The following is a 23,977-nucleotide window of genomic DNA, read 5'->3' on the forward strand; positions in this document are numbered from 1 at the left end:
AGGAGTGAGGTGAGGTAGAAAGGGAGGACGAAGGATGGATCACTACCAAAGAGAAATCTGCTGGGGGCCTCAGATCCCAAGGGGACAGCCTGGACTTGGTTCTCAGAGATGTTCTGGTCACAGAACTCCAAAGATCCCAGCTAACTAATACCCTAGGCAAGCCCACAGACAGCACTGAGATGATAGGAATGATGAGCCTATATGGAGAGATTATTCATTTATTAGCATAGTTTGGGTGGTGGTCATCCAGACACTTAGATTTTGTCCTAAATCTGTCTCAAGTCCCCCTCGCAGCATGTGTGACCTGTCAAAGTCCTCAGTCCTCGGAGGTCTCTGGGCCTGGACAAGGGTTTGTAGGATGGAAAGGAGAGAGTGACATTGCAGGGAACAGAATGGAGGAAGGCCAGTGTCAATCACGAGGAGATGTAGTTGGACACCTCAATCAGATTTCTGTCTGGGTCTCGGAAGTAGATGGACATAATAGGCCCTGTTGCTCCTGTTCTGGGAACTGGACCTTCCTCAATGGGGACATCACAAGCCTAAAGTGGGCAGAGAAAACAAAAGGCATTTATCACAGTCTAAGTGTGAGGCCTGATAGTCACCTAGAAGTCCCTAGAACATCCGGGTATCTTTCTGACCTCATTTCCTGCCATTCTTTCCTCATTCACTCTGCTCAAGATGTATGGCCTTGGGCAAAGTACCTAACTGCTCTGTGCCTCAGTTCTCTCATCTATAAAATGAAGATGGTAAAAGTACCTACTATTATATCCAATAAGTGGCAGAACTAGAATTCAAACCCAGGCAGTCTGGGCCAAAGTCTTTACTCTTTTGTTGTGGTTCTAGGGATGGAACCCAAGGCCTTCTGTAGGCCAGGCAAGTGTTCTACCACTGAGCTTACCTGCAGCACTATAGGGGTTGGTTTTCAGTTACTTTCCTTTTAAACCAAGATAAAATAGGTTTTTCATATACTTGGTGAAACATTCTCTCTGTCTGTCTCTCTCTCTCTCTCACACAGCATCTCACTACATAGCCCTGGCTGACTTCAAACTCCAACTCATGATCCTTGGGCCTCTACCTCCCAAGTGCTGGGATTACAGAAGTGCACCACCAGCCTGGAACATGTTCTCCTTATATAAATGCATTTATGTCAAAGAACTCATGTATAATTTTTTAAATCAGGGTGATAGAAAGTTTCCTTTATTTTAGTTCTGGGGATGGAACCCAGGGCCTTAACTATACCCCATCCCTAAAGTTTCTTTCTTTCTTTCTTTCTTTTTTTTGGCAATACTGGGTTTCAAACTCAGCCTTGTGCCACACTTCCAGCCCTTTTTGCTTTATTTTTCAAGTAGGGTCTCATAGTTTTTGTTTGGGCCAGCCTCCTATCTCTGCTTCCCAAGGAGCTGGGATTACAGGCGTGCACTTTCTTAATTCTGTTTGGTTACATAACAAAATGACATCGATTAAAATAAGGAGTAGATAAATTTGTCCAGGCATGTGTGGATGTAATGAATTAGGTTATGCCTGAGGTTTCCAGAAGACGTCCCTGGGTCATGCTTCTTGTTGTCACAACATTGGCAGCAGGGAGAATGTGGTGCCACTCACCTTAAGGCGTGCAATCACCTCGTCCAAAGGTGCCTCTGTGATCAAACATATGTCCAGGGAGCCAGGAACTGGGTGAGAGGCTTTGGGTTCAAATTCCTTTCCCACTTCATGAAGGTTAAATTTCTGCTCTCCAAAACACAGTGCTTTCCGGTCTCCCTAATTGGAAAAGAGAAAACAAGATGAGTGTGAACAAAAGCCTCCATCTACCCCAAGTTGATTTTTAAAAAAGTAGAACAGGTGGAGCACCTGTGGCTCACACCTGCAATCCTAGCTACTTAGGAGGCAGAGATCAGGAGGATGACGGTTCAAAGCCAGCTGAACAAATAGTTCTTAAGACCCTATCTCGGAAAAAAAAAAAAATCACGAGACAAGGCTGACAGAGTGGCTCAAGTGATAGAGTGCCTGCTTTGCAAGTATGAAGCCTTCAGTTCAAACCCCAGTGTCTCCAAATAATATATTTATACTCCACCCATAGTAGAGATAGCAATGTGTCTACTCAATAGATTTCCCTTTTTTTTTCTTTTCCAAAATTTTGAATTTTTATTTACTGATCTTTTCAAGACGGGGTCCAGAACTCCTGGACTTTAGTCCTTCTGCCTCAACCTCCCAGATTGTTCCCCTTTTTCCTTATAAACATGACTTAAATTTCAATAGCGTCAACCTTTTTAAAAATCCCACATTTCAAGCTGCGCAAGGTAGTACCCAGAATTACATGAGTGATCCCAGCACTTAGGAGGCAGAGGCAGGAGGATATGGAATTTGGAATACATAGTGAGACCCTGTCTCAAAAAAAAAATCCAGCCTGGCGCCTGTGGCTCATGCCTGTAGTCCTAGCCACTTAGGAGGCTGAGATCCGGAGGATCGTGGTTGAAACTATTCTTGGGCAAATAGTTTGAGAGACCCCCCCATCCCCAAAATAACCAGAGCAAAATGGACTGGAGGTGTGGCTCAAGCAGTAGAGTGCCTGGTTTGTAAGTGTGAAGCCCTGAGTTCAAACTCCAGTCCCACTAAAAGAAAAAAATCCTAGGGGATAAACTTGTTAGTAGACTGAACACATCTATGAATTATCACAAAAAAAACCCTGTTCTATTAATGTATGCTAATAAAAAGTCCTACATTTCCCAGCATTCCTTGCTAAGAGGCCACCATGTAAGGGAGGCCACATTAGCTGGACTCAACAGTGAGAGGGTTGTGGGTAGAGATTCTGGAAACCTCCCTGTTCTACTGAGCTGGTACTTTATGCCCATTCATTTCCTCTTTCCCAGCCACTGCCCAAGTCTTGACTATCTCTGACTGCTTGTTCAATGAAAGAAAAAGAAAACTGTCATATTTAACCCTATGTCAGTTGAGTTTTCTCCTTTGCATCTCCACACACAACCCCTAACTGATACACCACTATTTCTTCAGGTATTTTCTATCATTTCTGCCATGATAAATGAGAATTTCGCTCACACATTAGTACCTCCTCCCAATAGAATTCTACCATCATTTTAGTTCCTCTTCTGGCTCCATTATAAGTTTTACCCTTGATCTTAGCCAAAAGGCCTAGAAGAATCCTCCTTTGAAAGTTTTAAATAACCTACTTGCCTGTTTATTTATTTTTTGTGGTGCTAGGGATGTTTATTTTTTTTATATGAAAGCCTGTTCACTGTTGTCTTCTTTATGACCCCTACCCCCCTTTACCTTTCAGGATCTGCCATTTCCGTTATAATTTCTCTATCTCTTTATCGCCATGATTGATACCATATCCATTCTGTCAGAAAATGACTTTATTTCACTTTTACACATGAATGATAGTTTGACCCAGTATACAACTCTTAAGTTGAGGCTGTTTTTTTCCCTACAACCCTTATTTATTTGTTTATTTATGTTTTGCTTTTTTGGCAGTACTGGGGTTTGAACACAGAGCCTTGTGCTTTCTAGGCAGGTACTGTACCATTTGAGCCACACCCAAGCTCTATGTATATTTTACTAGGCAAATAAATTTATTTATTAACCTTTGTTTCCAACTTTATTCCCAGGCTTCTTTGGCTTTAGTTAAGCTGCAAAGAATGAATGTGTACAGCAAAAATTGAAAAGAGCTGCAGTGTCTAAGGGGCTTGGCTTAAAATATTAGAGATCTAGGTTTTCTTTTTTTTTAAATAATAAATCCCAGAAATTAAAATATATTGCATGGCTGTTTCTAGAAGATTAATGCTTGTGTCTCTCAAATTTCTTTGAGTCAAAATATTTAGGTTTAATTGTCTACACAAAAACATGATCATAGAAGTATATCTATTACATATGAATATATATTATCTGTTAAGTAGGAGCAACAAATGTTTTAATCAATGAAAATTTTAAAATAAGTGTCCTTATTTAGAATCACCAGCCCATGAACACGATATAAATGGTTCAGTTTTAGTCAGTCTTTGTTGTTTACAAATCTCTACAGAATGTGCAGTCTCTCACTGCCTGCAGATTGAATCCGTTAACCACTTTGGGTGATTTGGACATTTTGACACAGTTAATTCTGCCAACCTATAAAGAGATCTAGGTTTTCTAGAGTTGTCACTCAGAGGGTCTCAGGCAGACCAGCTGAGATTAGGCAAGCACACATGGGCCACAAGATGGCAGCTAGAATTCCCACAACCTTTTAAATACTTTGCTACAGGGCAGAGGTGTTTCTCAGTGGTGGAACTCTTGCCTAGCATGCATGAGGCCTAAGTTCCATTTCAGCATCACCAAAATAATGAAATGAAATGAAAAATAAGCTAGGTGCCAGTGGCTCACACCTGTAATCCTAGCTACTTGGGAGGCAGAGATCAGAAGGATCACGGTTCGAAGCCAGCCCTGAGCAAATAGTCCTGAGACCCTATCTTGAAAAAACTTATCACAAAAAAATATAGCTAACTAAATAAATGCCTTCATTGTCTTCCCTGAATCTGGTATTGCTGATAAGAAGTCTGATGTTAATCTGTTTTTCATTTTTTTTTTTGCATTACTGGGATTTGAACTCAGGGCCTTGCACTTTCAGGCAGGTGCTCTACCCCTTGAGCCATGCCCCCTTACCCTGTTTTTCATTGTTTTGTAGGTGATAGAGCTTCTTTCCTGCAGCTTTTACACTTTTTTTTTCTTTTTGCAGTACTGGGGTTTGAACTCAGGGCCTACACCTTGAGCTACTCTACCAGTCCTTTTTTGTGATTTTTTTTTTTGGAGATAGGGTCTCACAAACTATTTGCCCAGGCTGGCTTTGAACTGCAATAGGATTACAGGCGTGAGCCACTGGCACCCGGCTAGTGTTTCTTGACCCTCGATGTTCTGAAATGTCATTGCAATGATCTTAGAGTCAGGGGATTGAGCCATTTTATACCTGATTATCATCATGGGCCCACGCAAAGCCCACCTTGTTTGATTTATGCATTTGTTCATTTTTCTTCCTTCTCTATTCACATCCACACCTTAGGCAAGCATAATGTGTTTGACGTGCATTCCTTGGTTTTCATAAGTTATTGTAGAAATGTGTGTTATTGTTTTGTGAGTATTGTGACTAGCACCATGCTGTAGACCTTATTCTATTTCTTCGTTTTTCAGTCTGTATCATCTTTTAAAGACCTGTAAGACATCCAGTCTAATGTTGCATAATATTCTTTTCTACAGTGATCCATTAAGTTTTCTTTTCTTTTTTTGGTGGTACTGGGTTTGAACACAGAGCCTGATGTTTGCTAAGCAGCACTCTACCACTTGAGCCATTCCACCAGCCCTTATATACTTATTTTTTTAGAGTAGTTCTAAGTTCACAGCAAAGTTAAGAGGAACAAAGCCAGGTTGTGGTGGTACACGTCTATAATCTCAGCACTCAAGAGGGTGAGGCAGGAGGATCTCAAGTTTGAGGCCAGCCTGGAATACATAGCAAGACCCTGTCTCAAAAAGCCAAAAAATAAAATTGAGAGATCAGTGCTGCAGGCATGGCTTAAGCAGTGCAACTCCTGCCTAGCAAGCATAAGCATTAAGCTCAAATCCCAGTACCTCAAAAAATTTGAGAGGACAGTACAAAGCTTTCCCATATAGCCACTGCTCTCAGACTTATTTGCACAACCTTCCCCATTATATCACCATTCTCCACCAGAGTGTTACAGTTTTGCAATTCATGAACCTACATTTGATACACAATCATACAAAGTCACTCTTGGTGTTGTATATTCTATGGGTTTGGACAATTGTACACATTGTAGTCACCATTACAGTACGATACAAAGTAGCTGTATTGCCTTAAAAATCCTCTGTGCTCCATCTCTTTGTCCCTCCCTTTGCTCATCCCCTGGCAACAAATGATCTTTTTACTGTCTCTAGTTTTTCCTTTTCTAGAACATTATATAGTTGGAATCCATAGAGTATACAGCCTTCTCAGATTCACTTCTTTACCTTTATAATATGCAACTAAGATTCCTCCATGTCTTTTCATGGCTTGTGAGCTCATATCGCTCTTTCTCTCAGTCCTCAAGGCCTCTCACTTGCTAGGAAAGTGTTCTACCATGTAAGCCATGCCACTAGCCCCTTTTTCTTTGGTTATTTTTAGAATAGGGTCTCACTTTATACCTGGGCCACGCTGGATCGAAATCCTCTTGTTTGTGCTTCCTGGCATAACTGGAATGATGGGTGTATATCACCATACCCAGCCATTGGTTGAGATGGGGGTCTCACAAACTTTTTGCCCTGGCTGGCCTCAAACTTTGATCCTCCCCATCTCTGCCTCCAACGTAGCTAGGATTATAGGCGTGAGCCACCACTGAGTAATATTCCATTATCCAGAAATGCCACAGTGTATCCATTTACCTGCTGAAAGACATCTTGGTAAAACACTTATTTATTTATTTTACTTTCTCTGCATTTACTATTTTTGAAGTTGTTCCAAGTTTTCAAGGACAGTCTCTGGAAACCTCCTTTTCCCCTTGACCTTTCTCCTGCTTCTTTCCTGGACCTTTCTCCTGTTTCAAACTGGATTGATCTCTAGGTATCTTTCTGGGATGTTGCCCTTGGGAGCCATAGCATCCAGATTCCCATGTCTTCCTAATTCACAGCCATGTTTGTCACTCATTTTGTTTCTTTGTTTGTTGTGGTGTTGCCTATGCATGCTAAGCAAGTGCTCTACTGCTAAGTGATGCTCCCAGCCCTCTAGTGGACAAATGTTCTAAGGCTTTTTACATCTAAGAGTACGTTCCTCTACTGTACTTCTGATTAATACTTTGGTTGCATATAGAATTCTTTCTTTTTTTTTTTTGATGATATGAGGGTTTGAACTCAGGGTAAACATAGAATTCTAGGTTCAAAATTTTCCCAGAATTGTTTTTTCTTTTCATTTTTTTATTGTTGTGCTGGGGGTGCATTGTGGCATTTACCAAAGTTATTTCAATATATCAAATATATCATACTTGAATTCTCCCCCTCCATTATTCTATTTTATCCACTTCCCCTCCATTCCTGGAATAGTTTGAACAGGTCTCATTTTTCCATTTACTTCCCAGAATCTTTAAGATGTTTTTCTGTTCTCTCCTGGGTTTGGTGTGACTTGGGAAATCTAATATTTGAGCATGTGTTTTTCCTTTTTAATCTTTTTAATCTCTTAGAAAACTCTTAGGATCTACTTTTTCTTTTTTGTTACTTTTTTTTTTTTGGTAGCACTGAGGTTTGACCTCAGGGCCTCACATTTGCTAGGCAGGCGCTGCCTGAGCCACTCTGCCAGCCCTATTTTGTGATGGTTATTTTTGAGATAGGGTCTCCTGAACTGTTTGTTTGCCCAGGCTGGCTTTGAACTGTGATCCTCCTGAACTCTGCCTCCTGAGTAGCTAAGATTATAGGTGTGAGCCACCGGCACCCAGCTTGTTACTATTTTTTAGTGTATATTAGTTATACAGAATAATGGGTTCATTATGACATTTCCATACATGCATGTAATATACTTTGCTCATATTCACCCCTGTTACTCTCTCTTAGCCCCTCCTCCCATCCCCTTCAGGATCTACTTTTCTTTTTATAGGAGAAAGATTCATTAGGATGCCATTAAAAGGAGAGACAATGGCAGGTGGCTATACAAAGGAGCATAGCACTGGGGTCTACTTTTTAATTTGATGTTATATAATTCCATAAGAACATATCAAGCCACTCCACCAGACCGTTTTGTGTGTGTGCGCATGCGTGCGTGTGTGTGTGTGTGTGTGTGTGTGTGTGTGTGTGTGTGTTTGTGTGAAGGGTTTTTCAAGACAGGGTCTCTCAAATTCTTTGCCCGGGCTGGCTCTGAACCTCAATCCTCCTGATCTCTGCCTACTGAGTAGCTAGGATTACAGGCGTGAGCCACTGGTGCCTGGCTGGTTAACATTTTCTATATAAAGACTGCAAAGTTCTCTTGAATTATTTATTTATTTGTTTGTTTGTTTGGGGTTTTTGAGCCAGGATCTCACTATGTAGCTCTCACTCTTCCTGCCTCAGCCTCCCAAGTACTGGGATTACAGACATGGACCACCATGCTCACCCTCCTGTATTATTTCTAGATAATTTCTTCCCCTGCTTTTTCTCTCCTCTTTCTCACTGAAATTCCCCTTATTCAGAGTTTGGAATCTTTTCTACTGATCCTTTTATCTTTTCTCTCATATTTCTTATGCTTTGGTTCTTGAAGTTAAGTTGTATTTCTCCCTCCTCCTTTTCTTTTCTGTGCTGGGGATGGAACCCAGAGTCTCATACATGCTAGGCAAGTACTCCACCACTGTGCTATGCCCCCACCCCTTGAGGTGTATTTTAATTAATTTATTTATTTTGGTGGGGGGGCAGGTCTTGTGGTATAGCCTAGGCTGGCCTCCAGCTCACAGTCCTCCATGGTATGCTACTACATTTGGCTTTCAGTTACATTTTAAAGTGTTTGCCAGGCACGATGCCTCACGCCTGCAATCCTAGCTACTCAGGAGGCAGAGATCAGGAGGATCGAGGTTCGAGATCAGTTTGTGAGACCCTATCTTGAAAAAATCCATCACAAAAAAAGGGCTGGTGGAGTGGCTCAAGGTGTTATCATCAAATTTTAATTCTCCTGCAGTTTGGCCTTTGGGGATGTGCTTACCTTGAAAGTTGTGACCTCCATGCCTAGAATCTTGGAGTAGAATGCAGTTGTGTCTTTTATGCTCTTTACTGTCATCACTATGTGGTCAAGTCTATGGATAAGACACGCGGAAAGAGGTCTGACTGCCCTTCCTCCATGACTAAAAAGTAAAAACAGTTAGAAGAAACCACCACTCTCACATTTCCTTCTCCTCCCCTCCCATCACCTCCCTTTACCTCCCTTCCCCCTCACCCATATTTCAAACACAAAGGCCTGCAAGAAAATCTCAGTAAAGTCTTATTGCTCATGCATTGGTTCACAAGACTCCATGTGTCTGCCATGCCTACTCTTCACTGTTTGCTTCTTTCTCTTACAGAGGCATAGAAGTGAAGATTAGGGGAGTGGAGACCACCACCAAACTCTCCCTTGTTTTCCCCAAGTTGGAATTAATCTCTTTTTCCAAGAAATGACAAGCCACAGAGGATGCCCAACCCTGTATACAAGCCATCCATTGGCCAATTTCCTCACCTCCCTTCTTCCCCCTCTCATGATTATAGAGAGCAGGCAGGACGAGAAGGAGCACCTCAGATGAAGTAAAAGTTTCTGGACATGTTTGTTTACAGAGCCACTTTGACACCCAGTGCAGGGAACACCTCCTACCTCTTCCATTTCTCTTAGGATCTTTCTCTTGACCTTGACCTGCATTTTTTTTTTTTGGTGCCACTGGGGTTTGAACTCAGGGCCTCAGGCTTGTTAGGCAGGTACTCTACCACTCCAGCCACTCTGCCAGCCTTGTTTTGTGTTGGGTATTTTTGAGATAGGGTCTATTTTGTTCCCCACTGTTTCTCAAATGAATAGTTCAATATTTGTTCAATAAATTAATATTTACTTTAATAATTATATCCAGTTGTTGCTATAAAGTCTGCTACTCTCTATTCTTTTCTGTTCCATTCCTTTCTATGGGATTGCATTCCATTCTATTCCATAATATTCTGTTCTATTCTATGCTATTTTATTCTTTTCCATTCCACTGTATTTAATTCCATTGAAACCAATACATTTGAAACAACTGATTTCACTGAGCCCTAGCTAAAAAATACTGTGTGGTTCTATTTTCATGAGTAGATGATGCATTAGCAAAGTTTCTGAGTTCTGCTGTCCTCCTGGATACAAAGAGCCACATGAACACAGAAGCAGTAGGAGGAGGAAGTGAGTGATATCTCGGCTCCAGGGAAACTAAAGCCTATGTTCAGAAAATCTTATTGACTTGTTGATGTCTGTATAATCTGCAAGAGTGCCCCTTTCTTTTCTGATACTGCTAGTTTATGCTTTTTAACAAATTTCTGGAGCAAAAACAGAAACGACTAACTTTCAACATTGTCAAGTTTTCTCGATTCTGTGCTTGCTTTCTAGTTCACCGGCTGCTACTCTTACCTCTCTACTTTTCTTCCTCCTGTTGCCTTAGGGTATCATTTATGTCTTTTGCCAGCTTCTTGATATGGGAGCTCAGGTTATTGATTTTCAACTCTTCTGTTTTTCCGATCTATGCATTTAGAGCTACAGGTTTCCACTAAGCACTGCTCTAGCTGCATCCTCCCTGTCCTTGCAAATTTGAAGGATGAACAGGAATGGCTTTTATAAACAGGAAGGCCAGTGTGGCTTAGAATCCAAGTGAGTGAGGGATGAGTGGAACTGGAGGTATGGGCCAGATCTTGCGGGGGCTCAGAAGCAAGGTTACAGAGCCCACTTCATATATACATATATTATCGTGTGTGTGTATGTATGTATGTATGATGATCAAGGGCTGGGGTGTCGCTCAGTGATAGAGAACTTTGCCTAGTATATGTGAGGCTCTGGGTTCCATCCCCAGCACCAAAAACCAAAACAAAACCAACAAACAAAACCAGATGATCAAGACATAGTAATCACGTATGGTTTATCAAGTGCCAAGTCCTGTTTTAAACACTATCTGAAAAAGAATGCATTTGATTTATCCTGACAGCCCTATAGATATTCAGAGTGCCTGGGCCATGACGCCCTCCCTCCCTTCCTCCTTCTGCCTCCTCCACAGGGAAAAATTATCTTCCTTCAGAGTCCTCTTCAAGGTCTTTTTGGGCTGTCAGGGGCCCCCGAATAGGCTGGTAAACCTCAAGGTCACTGTGTTTCCTGGCTCCTTTCCACCAGGCCCTATCATAACAGCCTCAGGGACACTGTCCATAAACTACCTTTGGGTCTCTCCACCTGTCGCTGGCTAAACGGGCCACCTAGAGAGAGCAGTCAGCCCTGCACAGCTCTGTGGATTGGCCCTCCATGGCTTGCTTGCTCAGAGCCTTTCTATGGGCTCTGCTGCCCTCTGCTTGTCTAAGAGAGGAGGCGGGGAAACAGGGAAATGGAGGGCAGCTTGGCAAAGAGCCGTTGGAGACCCTGCCAGATTCCCCAGCTTGGCTGCCAACACCCAGACCCAGACCCTGGAGCCCACTGTGCTCACCTGACTCTTGGGAGTCCTGCCACACACACCCTGACTGGCAACTTGGAGGGCAGCATGGTGGGGTAGGTCAAGGCTCCTGCTCCTAGTCTCTGAGACAACCCTCTGGCTCTGTGCCCAGAGATCAAGGGTCAGGAATAAGAGAGTGCCAACTGAGGAAGGTGGGTGGGGACAGAGGTAGGTGGCACAAGCACAAGGACTCTGACATAAAACTCAGGGCCTTGAGGAGCAGGGGTGTAGTTCAAGGGTAGAGCCATGTTTAAGAGGTCCTATGTTCATCCCCAGCACCCCAAAAACCAAACCAAACCTTGGGGTCCTTGAAAGTAAAAGCATGAGATGTATGTGTATAACATGTAACTTTTTTTTTTTGGCAGTAGTGGGGTTTGAACTCAGGGCCTCATGCTTCCTAGGCAGGTGCTCTACCTCTTGAGCCACTCCATCACCCCATCAGCCTTTTTTTTTTTAAGATGGGGTCTTGCTATGTTGCCTGGGCTGGTCTTGAACCAGTGCACACAGACTGGGTGTGGACATCCCTGGGGTGTCATAAATGAGGTAACATACCCTGAGCAGTATATGCTGGGTTCACACAGAAAGGGAGCGACTGTCACAGGGTCCCACTCACTGGGGAGTAAACACTACTTAGGGGCCATGTATATACGGGTTTGAACGTGCACACCGAGGTCACACAGATTGGCATTTGGGAGCTCAGTGGTAGCACTTGCCTAGCATGTGTGAGGCTGTGGGTTCCACCCCTGCACCACACACACACATACACACACACACACACACACACCACAAAACAAAACAAAACACATGGTATGGTGGCACACATCTGTAATCCCAGCACTCTGGGAGGTGGAGGCAGGAGAATTGCAAGTTTGAGGCCACTCAGGGCTACATGAGACCCTGTCTCACCAAACAACAAAAGCAAAAACCAGATTGGAATTTGGACACTATCCTAGACCCCACACACACACATATACACTGGGGTGAGGATACCTCTGGCATCACACATGTAATATGAATCCTCCTGGTGTCACAGACAGGCACGTAGACACTCCTGGGGTCACACAGACTGGGGCAGACAGCTGTGTGGTTACACAGAATGGGGAGGGTTTGCTCTTGAGGTCACACACTGGGGCAAAAATGATGCTGGAGCTACACCCTGGGAGATGGCCCCGCACGTGGCAGACAAGCTCTAGAACACGGGCTTCACTTTGCGTAGCCATGCCCCACCATGGCTTACCTCTTTTCATGAATACGGGCCATGCCTGAGAAGGAGTCCTTTGCTGTACAAGTTTGCACTGCCTGCGATCTTGGACCTCTCAGCTTTCTTCAGAACTGGCTGGACATGGTTTCTTTATCTGTAAAATAAGGATCATTTGTTTATTGCCTCCTTTGCCAGGACATTTTGAAGATGAAGTGAAACTCTCAAGCTAAAACTGCTTTTGAGGCTGAGGATGTAGCTCAGAGGTAGCGTGCTTGCCTACCACACATGAAGCCCGGGTTCCATCCCCAGCACCGTGAACAAAAAAAGATGAAGGAAGGAAGGAAGGAAAGAAAGAAGGAGGGAGGGAGGGAGAAAGAGAGAGAGAGAGAGAGAGAGACAGAGAGAGAGAGAAATAAAGAAAGAGAAAACTGCTTTGAAAAATTAAGCACAAGCCAGGCCTCACACCTGTAATCCTAGCTACTTGGGAGAGAGAGAGATCAGGAGGATCAGAGTTCGAAGCCAGCCTGGGCAAATAGTTCATGAGATCCTATCTCGAAAAACCCCAAAAAAGGGGTAGCAGAGTGGGTCAAGCAGTAAAACACTTGCCTAACAAGCATGAGGCCCTGAGTTCAAACCCCAGTGCCACCAAAAAAAAAAAAAAATCACCATATAGATGAGATGGTCCAAGACCCTTTCTCAAATCCAGAGCAGTGAGCCAGCAGGTGAAGGTGGCCAACAGATGAAATTGTGGACTCCTACTTTGCAACTGAGATTTAAACAGTTGCAAAGTTGCTGCTTAGTCACAAATTTCATATCTCATTACCCTTTGCCCATGGGTGGAGCCATATGACTATTTCAGTCCTTGAGCTAAAATGATATTTGGTGGTTTTTTTTTTTTTTTTTTGTACTACTGGGGTTTGACCTCACAGCCTATACCTTGAGCCCTTCACCAGCCCTTTTTTTGAAATGGGTTTTTTTGAGATAGGGTCTTGTGAATTATTTGTCTGGGCTGGGTTCAAACTGTGATACTCCTGATCTCTGCCTCCTGAGTAGCTAGGATTACAGGCGTGAGCCACTGGTGCCTGGCTTTCCTGCTTGCAGTGCAGGTGCTCTACAGCTTGAGCCACACCTCCAGCCCATTTTGCTCTGGTTATTTTATTTTATTTTATTTTTTTTTTTTTTCATTTTTCTTTTATTATTCATATGTGCATACAAGGCTTGGTTTATTTCTCCCCCCTGCCCCCACCCCCTCCCTTACCACCCACTCCACCCCCTTGCTCTGGTTATTTTAGAGATGAGGTCTCATTAATTATTTGCCCGGGTTGGCCTTGAACCGCAATCCTCCTGATGGATCTCAGCCTCCCAAGTAGCTAGGAGTACAGGCATAAGACAACTGGTGCCCGACTAGGAATTCTTTCTATATTCTGGACATGAATACCTTATCGGGTATGATTTGAAAATAAGTTCTCCCATTCTGTAGGTTGCCTTTTTATTAGAGAGTGTATTTCTACCCAAAGAAAGTTCTTGCTGGCTGGTGGAGTGGCTCAAGTGGTAAGAGTGCCTACCGAGCAAGTGTGAGGCCCTGAGTTCAAACCCCAGTAACACACACACACACACACACACACACACACACACATATACACACAGAAAGTTCCTGCCATTTTGTCATACTGGAGTTGGGGAGGCCTTGAGGTAAGCCATTTAAACCACATGGGTTCTGAAGCTCAGTTTCCCTGCAAACAATGGACATGTTAAGGGATTATGTGAAAAGGGTCTTTGTCAGTCAGGTGTCCTTCCCTCTGTGAGTAATAGAAAGTCTGACTAGAGTGCCTTCAAGTGAGAAGGCATATTTCCTTCCATTACCAGAAAATTTGAGGTTAACAGTCTCAGGTTCTGTGATGTGCCCAGGGTCAAAGTTTCCTTCCTTCTTGTATTCTGATATCTTTAACAATGCAGACTTTCCTCTTCATGCTCCATGCCTTCTTTTTTATTTTATTTTATTTTTTGGCAGTACTGGGGTTTGACCTCAGGGCCTCATGATTGCTAGGCAGGTGCTCTACCACTTGAAACACAACTACCAGCTGTTTTTGTGTTAATTAGTTTTTTTAGGTCCTTACTTTTTTCTTGCTTGCAGTACTGGGGTTTGAACTCAGGACCTCATGCTTGCTAGGCAGACACTACTACTTGAGCCACTCTACCAGACTGCTAGCCCTTTTTGTGTTAGTTATTTTTGAGATAGGGTCTTCCTTTATGTCCTGGCCGACTCGGACCATGATCCTCCTATTTGTGCTTCCCCACATAGCTGGGATGACATGCGTCATCCCACAGAGCCCACCTATTGGTTGAGATGGGGTCTTGTGAACTTTTTGCTCGTGCTGACCTCTTATCTGCGATCCTCCTGATCTTCGCCTCCCAAGTAGCTAGGATTACAGGCCTGAGCCACTATGCCAGACCCAGACCTCACATCTTTATCTAATGAATGAAGAAAAGATCACGATAAAGGCTTTCTCATAACAGGACATTGGGGAGGACCAACAACCCTCCCTATAAGTTACCCTTATGTCAAATTGGCCCAAACTGCATCAAATGCCACTCCCACAGACCATTCACCTTCCAAAGGAAGCAAGATTGCTATGACTGGTTTAGACCAATCACAACCCATCCCTTGATGGTCTGGGGGAGGAACTTGTCCTCCATAAGAACAGGGAGTCTCTGGACACCATCAGAAGAGAGTGGGGATGGGGTGGTGGAATGGAACAGAATGGGGTGACAGTGGAAAGCATCTGTTGTAGAACCAAACAATAGGAAGGCAAGGTGAGCCAAGTTCTATATGTAGTTCTGCATTGGAGATACTGTGTGGCTTCAGTTCTTTCCCTTGCCCTCTCTGGGCAGTGGTTTCCTCTTCCATACCAGGAAGAGTTGAATTCAGTGGTCTCAAAAGACACTCTATGCATTGTTGACCCTGTGGTTGGATGGTGGGGGTGTGGGCTGTAGAATCCACAGTATGGCAGAGAAGGCCCACTGAGTCTTGAATGAGAAAGGTCCAGTTACCTTATTTCCTCCTCCCCATCAGGGGCAAGAATTTGTCTTTCCTGTAGAATCAAGGTCATTTTGTTTGTTTTTGACAGTACTAGGGTTTCAACTCAGGGCTTCGTGCTTGCTAGGCAGGTGCTCTACTCCTTGACCCACACCTCCAGCCCAGAATCAAGGTCATTTTGGTTGTCCTTGAAGAGAACTGACTGTACAAGGAATTGCTAGGGCAGAGCCAAGGCTCATTTCTGGGCCTTATCTTAAGTGCGTTTCCAGCCTAGCTCTGCAGCTAGTGTTATGCTGAGTGACCTTGAACAGGTCCGCTGCCCCTCTCTGTGTCTCTGTTCCCCAAAATGGTCAATGAAGGAGTCAGACATGATGGTCTCTGCTGCACTTTGAGTCCTAACTGCTGAGTCTGAGTGTGTTCAAGGAGGGCCGAAGAGGAAGATCAAGTCTGTATTCTTGGAACTGTGAGAGACCCTGAAGGAAGGTGGCAGTGTATGAGGAGCTGGTAGAAGAAGAATGGGTGCCCCCTCCCCTCCTTTTTGGTGCTGGGGATGGAACCTGTACAAGCTAGGCAAGCACTCTACCACTGAGCCACATCCAAGCCCGAGTTCCCCCTTTTCCAGGGGACCTGGAGCTGCCTTTAAGGATAACGCATTGTAGCCTCTCAGAAATCCCACCTCAGCCAGGGGTGGTGGCCCATGTCTGTGGTCCCAGCAATTGGGAGGCAGAGGCAGGAGGATCTAGAGTTGGAAGTAGCTCTTTATAGCCTAGGGCTACACAGAGAGAACCTGTCTCAACCACCGCCCCCACACACACCAAACAAACAAACAAAACTCCTAATTCACCTGCCTTGGATCACCTCCCCCCGCCCCCATCCTCCCTCTGCTGTCTCACTGTCACCCGAAGGTCTCTCTGCCAGGTCTTCCAGTGCTTGGGACTTAGGGTTGTGTTTTCTTTCCTGCAAGAAAACTCAGACTTATCAAGCTGCCCTTGAACTTCTGGGCTCAAGCGATCCGCCTGCCTCAGTCTCCCGAGTAACCGGCACTACAGATGCGCTACCTTGTTCAGCTTCCTTTTTATTATTTATTGAACACCTTTGTGTGTCAACCTTGGTGCCAGATGTCACCCCAAGGGATCAGAAAAGACCTCACAGTCCCAGGGGCCAGAAAGCCAAAGTCGAGGTGTCAGCAGGGCTGCATTCCCCGAGGCTCTGGGACAGACTTCATTCCCAGCCTCTTCCAGCTTTTGGGGCGCTGCCAGCCTTCCTTGGTGCATGGCCTTATTATTGAAACCTCTGCCTCCGTGGTGACATTGCCTCCTCCTCCATGTGTGTCCTCTAGTCTTCTGTTTGTATCAACTCTCCCTCTGCCTCCCTCTTATAACATTCATAGCCAGGTGATGGTGGCTTACAGCTGTAATCCTAGCTACTGCTGACACAACAATCAGGAAGTTTGATGTTTGAAGCTAGGCTTGGGCAAATAGTTCATGAGACCTTCTCTCTAAAATACCCTACACAAAACAGGGCTGGCAAAATGGCTCAAGTGGTAGAGCCAGGAGCAAGCATGAAGCCTGGAGTTCAAACCCCAGCACCACGAAAAGAAAAAGAACATTCATGGGGTCTGGGGGTGTAACTCAGTGGTAGAGTGCTTGCTTTGCATGTGCAAGGCCCTGGGTGCCATCCCCATCACCAAAATGAAACAAAACAAGGGGTTGCTGGAGTGGCTCAAGTGGCAGAGTGCCTACCTACCCCAGTATAAAAGGAGGGAGGGAGGAAGGGAGAGAAGGGAGGAGGGAGGGAGGGAGGAAGGGAGGATACTTGTGAACATACCTAGGGCCCATCCAGATGGTATCTCTAGATCCTTAATCCCATCTGCAATGTCCTCCCCCCACCTTTTTTGCCAAGGAAGGTCATAGTCACAGTTCCAAGGACTGGGATTTTTGTTGGAACTTTGAGCCAGGGTCTTGCTATTATACCCCAAAGTGGCTTAACCTCTCCATCCTCCTGCCTGAGCCGCTGGAGTGTTGGGATTTTTGGTGTGTACCACCGCACCTGGGTAGGAAAAATGTTTTTGCATTGTGGGGGATGGAATCCAGGGCCTTACGCATGCACGTGCTTGGTAAGTGCTTTACCACTGCACTATAAACACAGCCCCAGAATGATTTTTTTGGTGGGATTAGAATTTGAACTCAGGGCTTGGAGTTTGCAAAGCAGGTGCTGTACCACTTGAGCCACACACATCTGCTCCATTTTGCTCTGGTTAGTTTGGAGATGGGGTCTCTTGAACTATTTTCACAGGCTGGCCCCCCACCTTGATCCTCCTGATCTCAGCTTCCTATGTAGCTAGGATTACAGGCGTGAGCCACTGGTGCCAGGCTAGAGTGATTTCTTTTTTAAAAAGTTTTCATCTTTGTGATTTTTCTGGAAATTTTTTGCATTTTTTTGTAATTATCAGCCATTGTTGTTTTCAAAGAACATTAAGGTCATTAATATGGATTTCCATTGCCGAAGCCTGTACTGATGCCATGGCTGCCATTTATTGAGCATCGTGTCCATCTCTGGTGAAGTCTCCCCAAAGCAAAAGACCACAACCCAGGTCACTACTCTCTTCTCCTTTCTCCATCTTAGGTAAGTAGAAAAATTCATCTATTGCTGTTCTGGACTGAGTTGTGTTCCCCTCCAGTGTATGCATTGAAGCATAACCCTCAGAATGTTACTGTATTTAATGATAGGACTATAAAGAGATGATCAGCTTAAAACATCTATCTGGTGTCCCTATAAGAACAGAAGGTTAGGATACAAGAAGCAAAACCATATAAAGATACAGCAAGGTTGGGCGAGGTGGTTCACACCTGTAATCCCAGATACTCAGGAGGTGGAGAGGTGGAGGTCAGGAGGATTGTGGTTCAAGGTCAGCCCGGGCAAAATGTTAGTAAGACTCCATCTCAACAAATAAATGGATTGTGGTGGAGCATGTCTGCAATCCCGGCTCTGCAGAGGTGTAAATAGGAAGATTTCAGTCCAGGCCAGCTTGGCAAACCCCCGTCCCCCGCCCAAGAGCCCACCTGAAAAATAACTGAAGCAAAAAGGGGTGGTGGCATGGCTCAGGTGGTAAAGTGCCTGCTTAGGAAGCATAAGGCCCTGAGTTCAAACCCCAGCACCACAAAAAAAAAAAAAAGATACAGAAAAGGCCACCATCTGTAAACCACAGAGAGCAGAGAGCCTCAGAAGGCGCCAACTCTCTGGGCACTGGTGGCCCACACCTGTAATCCTTGCTACTCAGGAGGCAGAGATCAGAAGGGTGGAGATTTGAAGCCAACCCTGGGCAATTAGTTTGTGAGACCCTATCTCAAAAAAAAAAAATCACAAAAAAGGGCTGGCAGAGTGGCTCAAGTGGTAGAGCACCTGCCTAGCAAATGTGAGGCCCCAAGTTAAAACCCCAGTGCCACTTAAAAAAAAAAGAAGGAACCAACCCTGTCAACACCTTGATCTTGGACTTGCAGCCTGCAGAACTGTGTGAAAATAAAATTCCATTGGTTGAGCAAACCAGTCTCTGGTTCTTAGCTATGTAGCCCCAGCAAAGGAATGTACTAGCATTACTGAAGAATCTACTTCTGTGTGATAACAATTTTAAAATGTGTTATGTTCTGAGAGAGCTTCTTTAATTCCTCAGAGATCCTCCATTTTCACTGGGTTGTAACACTGCAACAAAACTGTGGTGAATCATGTGATATTTATGGGTACAAGCACCCCACACAGGAGGCCTTGAGTTCCATCCCCAACACTGCCAAAAAGAGTGCAGACACTAATTTTACAGACACAAAACCAAACTGAACCCTGGCTCTCCCCATTAACTTAATGTTATGAAAACATTTTGGAGAGAAGCAGATTTTTATACCTTAAAAACATTGTACATATTTATTTATGGGGTACAGTATGATGTTCAGTATCCAATGTATAATGATCAGGGCTGGGGGCTCGATCCGTGGTACAGTACTTTGCTAGCATGCACAAAGCCCTGTCTCCATTCTCAGCATAATCAAAATAGTGTGATGGTCAAATCAGGTTGGTCAGCAACACCCATCACCTCACACCTCCTTCAAAGGTTTAGCATTTCTTTATGGTGGGAAGGTCATTTTAAAAATCTGTTTTAGGGTGGAGGGTATAGATCAGTGGTAGAGCATTTGCTTAGACTATGTTCAATCCCCAGCACCAACAAAATTTTATCTTTGACGAATATGTATTAATTGTACATAATGGGTGCCATGTTTATTGTACACTAAGCACATTAGCTAAGATTTGAAATCAACCTACATGCCTATCAGTAGATAAATGGGTAAAAAAATGGGGTTATGTACACAATGGAATATTATTCAGCCATAAATGACAAGAAGGAAATCTTGTCATTTGCAGCAAAGTGGATGGAATTGGAGGCCATCAAGTGGGGGATAACTTGTCTTTTCCTTCAAAGAAATTGCAACCTCCCCAAATCCACTTTAAAGCAGCAGACTGCTATGCTTGCTTTAACTTGCAGCTTCCCAGAATGTTAAATGTTATCCTTACCCTTTACCCTCATCAAAAAAGTCTGTGAACCCTCACTCCTAACAATAGGAGAATGGGGCAGTGTTGTGTCAGGGATAAAACTCAAGTGGACTTCCTGCTCAGTGTGCTTGCTTACCAGACCTTTGTTGGTTGCCACAAACTTTTTTTTTTTTGTGGTACTGGGGCTTGAACTCAGGGCCTACACCTTGACACTCCACCAGTCCTTTTTTGTGAAGAGTTTTTTCAACATAGGGTCTCTCAGAACTATTTGCCCTGGATGGCTTCAAATCTTGATCATCCTGATCTCTGCCTCCTGAGTAGCTAGAATTACAGGTGGGAGCCACCAGTGCCTGGCTGCCACACCATTCTGCAGAAGTAAAACTGTTGCCTTGCTGACTGACTCCTGAGTCTTATTCATTAACCCAGAGATTTTTCCAACAATGTCATATGAGCTAAGTCAGGCACTGGATGTCAAGTACCACATGTTCTGTCAAATGTGGAGGCTGGAGTTGATTAATGGATATTTTATTTAGACATTTCTATTAATGGGAATGTGGCCTAGTTTTCAAATTGAGGATACAAGCTGCCATTAGGAGTTTTATTGAAGTTGAAAAAATATTTGCCAGTCACACCAGGTTGCACGGGGAGAACACAGGCCCTGGACACAGGACAGTGTGAGCAGCTGTGTTGGGACAGGCCGCTGGGAGAAGGGATCCAGCACTCACCTGAGAGCCACTGCCCCATGCAGGGAGTGAAGAATGTGTGAGTGCCAATGCCCTCGCTGGTGTTACAGCAATGGCGCCCACACTCCTCCCCGATGTTTCCAGGTTTACAGAGAGCCCAGAGAGCGCAGGTGGCAAGGGAAGGCAAAGAAAAGAAAGAGGCGGAGATGGAGGAGACAGAGGTGGCTGACCCAGCACAAGTGCCAGCAAGGCCCTGGGCTCTCATGAAGGAAGCTACTCTACCACACCAGCCCTATTTTGTGATAGGTTTATTCAAGATTGGATCTTCTAAACTATTTGCCTGAGGCTGGATTTGAACCATGATCCTCCTGATCTCTGCCTCCTTAGTAGCTAGGTTTATAGGCGTGGACCATCAGTGTCCAGTCAGAATCTTTTACTTCTTAGCTTAGCCACTCATTAATTTTTTTGTTGAGATAGGGTCTCCCTAGGTAGTCTAGACTGGACTTGAACCCACAATCTCCTGCCTCAGCTACCCAAGAGCTGGGATTATAGGTATGCATCACCACACCTGGCTACTAATTGAATTTTTTTTCAGTCTTTTGTAGCCAGTAGACATGTGGACAAAAGAATGCAACAGGCACATCAAAGAAGTGGTCCTCTAAAGGTCCAGTAAACATGTGAGAGATACTCAGCCTCAGTCTTCACCAGGAAAAATAAAAGTCAAACTACAAAGGGGAACAGCACATACTATCAGACTGGCAATTTTTTAAAAATGTAAGCAGGGTGTGGTGGTACCACATGTAGTCCCAGCTACTTGGGAGGCTGAGGCTGGAGGATTGCTTGAGCCAGGAATTCAAGGCCCACCTGGCAACATAGCAAAACCCCAACTCAAAAGAATGTTATGATTTGCACACTCTTGGTGGGAGTGTAAAATAACATAACCACTGTGGAAAACCATGTGGAATGTTTAATAGTGTATGAATTTTTTTTTTTTGGCAGCACTGAGGCTTGAACTCAGGGCCTCGAGCTTGCTAGGCAGGCACTCTTATCACCTGAGCCACTCTGCCAGCCCTGATTTAATAGTTTAAAAATATATGCCCTGTCCCCCTTTTCTGTGGCTACTAACACAGTTCAACAGACTGGGTAAGTTATAAAGGAAAGAGGTTTATCTTGGCTCATAGTTCTGGTCCAGGGTCAAGGGCCCACATCTGGTGTCTATGCTGTTTTGTGGTTTGTGTGCAGTGCAGTGTGAGACACCTGATCATTTTGAGACTCTTGTGTTACAGAGTGTGAGGTGTTTCAGTATTTTTGGGTTCTGTGTCCAGAGTCATCTGGGACATGGTTCCAGTGGTGAGGTGATAACAGGTACTTAGAAACAGCTTTTGCTAAAAAGCCCTGACTCCTTCAATCCTGGTTCACAAGTTAACTAAAGGCAGGACAAAAGCTTGGCCTCCCTGCCTCTATTTTACATCTCTCTCCTTTGCTGTGAATCTGTCTTTCCTGCAATCACCTTGGGTTCCAAGAAGGACAGGACTGATTGATAATATCGTTACAACAAGGGACGGAAACTACCCCCAAGGAACAGCAGAGCCTCACAAGACAGACCACCTCCCAAATGAGGACAATTACCTATGATGAGACTGCACTCTGGAACATGAGAAATCATCTCATGGAACTCAGATTGCTCTCCTTAAGTGATGACAGTGACAGAACCAGAACTAAGATGACAGACCAGGTCATACAGAGCCTGGGACTGTTTAATTATGCATACCTCTTCCCCTGCTCCTCTATTTAAACTTAATGCTCACGTCTGTACCCCAAAGGTGGGCTGAGGTACTCATTTTACCTCTTTCTGAAGCATGCTGTGTTGCCTTAATAAATCTTTCTCTGCCCTTCCCCACTACTCTCTTTATTGAGAGTATGAGCAAGTGGCTAGACCTGTCATGTGGAACCTCTGGAATTGGAAGTCTGGAAGCTGTCTCACTCTTTTTCACAGCCAACCAGCACTCCAAGGTATTCATTTGGCTTTTCCCATTTGTTATTCCCATTCTTTGCATACACACCTATGTACCTGTGTGACTATTTCCTTAGAACACAGATTCAGAAGTGGAATAACCAGCTGGAGGTGGTGGTACAGGCCTGTAATCCCAGCACCCAGGAGGCTGAAGGATCTGGAGTTCAAGGCCAGGCTGGGCTACACAGCAAGACCCTTTCTCAAAAAATCCAAAACACCAGACACAGGTGGCTCCCACCTGTAATCCTAGCTACTCAGGAGAAGAGAGCTCAGGAGGATCTCGGTTTGAATCCAGCCGTATCTCAAAAAAAAAACCAACACAAAAAAGGGCTGGTGGAGTGGCTCAAGGTGTAGGCCCTGAGGTTCAAGCCCTAGGACGGCAAAAAAAAAAAAAAAAAAAAAAAGGACTGGCTGAGTGGTTGAAGAGGTAAGAGTGCCTGCCTAACAAGCATGAGGCCCTGAGTTCAAACCCCAGTACTGGAAAAAAAGAAACAACAAAGAAACCAGAAGAAGCAGAAGAGGAACCGTCAGGTCAAAGGAGTCATTACTTAACAAACTCCCTCTTGAGCACCTACGGTGTGGAGGGCAATTTTAGGCGCTGGGGAGACACCAGAGAATTTAGAAATACACATAGCCATACCGTGGTGATGCTGACATTCCGTGCATTTTTTTTTTTGGCGGCACTCGAGTTTGAACTCAGGGCCTCACGCTTCTAGGCAGGTGCGCTTACCACTTGAGCCACTCTGGCCAGCCCATCTTTTACTGTGATAAATGCTGCCACCCACATGCACAGTTCCATCCATGACCTCTGGGGAATGCATGTCTGTTTCGGGAGGGGCTCTGCACCAAGGGGTTCGACGCTTCAGACGCTTCAGGTCTTGGGGAGTGGGAGGGCTGGGGCTGGGACGGTCCATTGGAGGAAGGGGGGGAGACACAGGAATGGAACATGGGCGGGCATGAGGAAGGGAATGAAGAGTTAAAGACCAGATAGTGCAGCTCCCGGAAGTAGTATCGCGCGATGCTAGAATGGAACAATCCACTCAGGGAGGTACCAAGGGGAGGGTACGTGTATTTTGGAAGATACCATCGTACGAGTGGAGACAAAAAAGGTCTACTCATCTCTTCAGTGAATAGCCCCCTAGGACGGACAAAATGGCGCTGCTTTGACCAACCCCGGACCTGGGCAGGCCCCACTTTCCGCCCAAAGCTTCATCCTACCTGGAAGCCACCGCCATGACCTTTTATCCGGTCCTCAGGATTGGCTAACAGATTAGAATCAACAGCGGAGGTGGGTGGGGGTGGAAGGGTGAAGAGCGATGATTGGCTCTAAGGTGAGTTAGG

At 44.7% G+C, this 23,977-nt stretch overlaps 1 protein-coding gene across 6 annotated transcripts; it reads right to left on the reverse strand.

The window, feature by feature from the left end:
- Nucleotides 1–202: 202 nt before the first annotated feature.
- On the reverse strand, nt 203–23,973 carry Glod5 (glyoxalase domain containing 5). Of its 6 annotated transcripts, none has more exons than XM_074063138.1 (6): nt 23,855–23,973; nt 12,400–12,517; nt 11,157–11,264; nt 8,690–8,780; nt 1,603–1,758; nt 203–539 (listed from the first exon to the last, which is right to left on the reverse strand). In XM_074063138.1, exons 2-6 carry the CDS (start codon nt 12,420–12,422, stop codon nt 414–416), a joined length of 504 nt encoding a protein of 167 aa, XP_073919239.1. In that variant the 5' UTR covers nt 12,423–12,517; nt 23,855–23,973; the 3' UTR covers nt 203–413. The 6 variants fall into 6 exon arrangements, with proteins under 6 accessions (XP_073919239.1, XP_073919236.1, XP_073919238.1 ...); XM_074063135.1 differs by having other exon boundaries at nt 8,690–8,828; XM_074063137.1 differs by lacking the exon at nt 23,855–23,973 and adding an exon at nt 13,030–13,142 and having other exon boundaries at nt 8,690–8,828.
- Nucleotides 23,974–23,977: the final 4 nt, after the last annotated feature.

This window comes from Castor canadensis, chromosome X (genome assembly GCF_047511655.1).
Source record: "Castor canadensis chromosome X, mCasCan1.hap1v2, whole genome shotgun sequence".
Classification (NCBI taxonomy): domain Eukaryota; kingdom Metazoa; phylum Chordata; class Mammalia; order Rodentia; family Castoridae; genus Castor; species Castor canadensis.

Excerpts from the sequence above, each read along its gene's own strand:
- Glod5 (XM_074063135.1), bottom strand. The coding sequence starts at position 12,422 with ATGGCCCGTATTCATGAAAAGAG. Across the intron at positions 8,829-11,156 it reads GCAGGACTCCCAAGAGTCAG|TCATGGAGGAAGGGCAGTCA; the intron begins GTGAGCACAGTG and ends TTTACTTTTTAG. Across the intron at positions 540-1,602 it reads AGGTGATTGCACGCCTTAAG|GCTTGTGATGTCCCCATTGA; the intron begins GTGAGTGGCACC and ends TGCCCACTTTAG.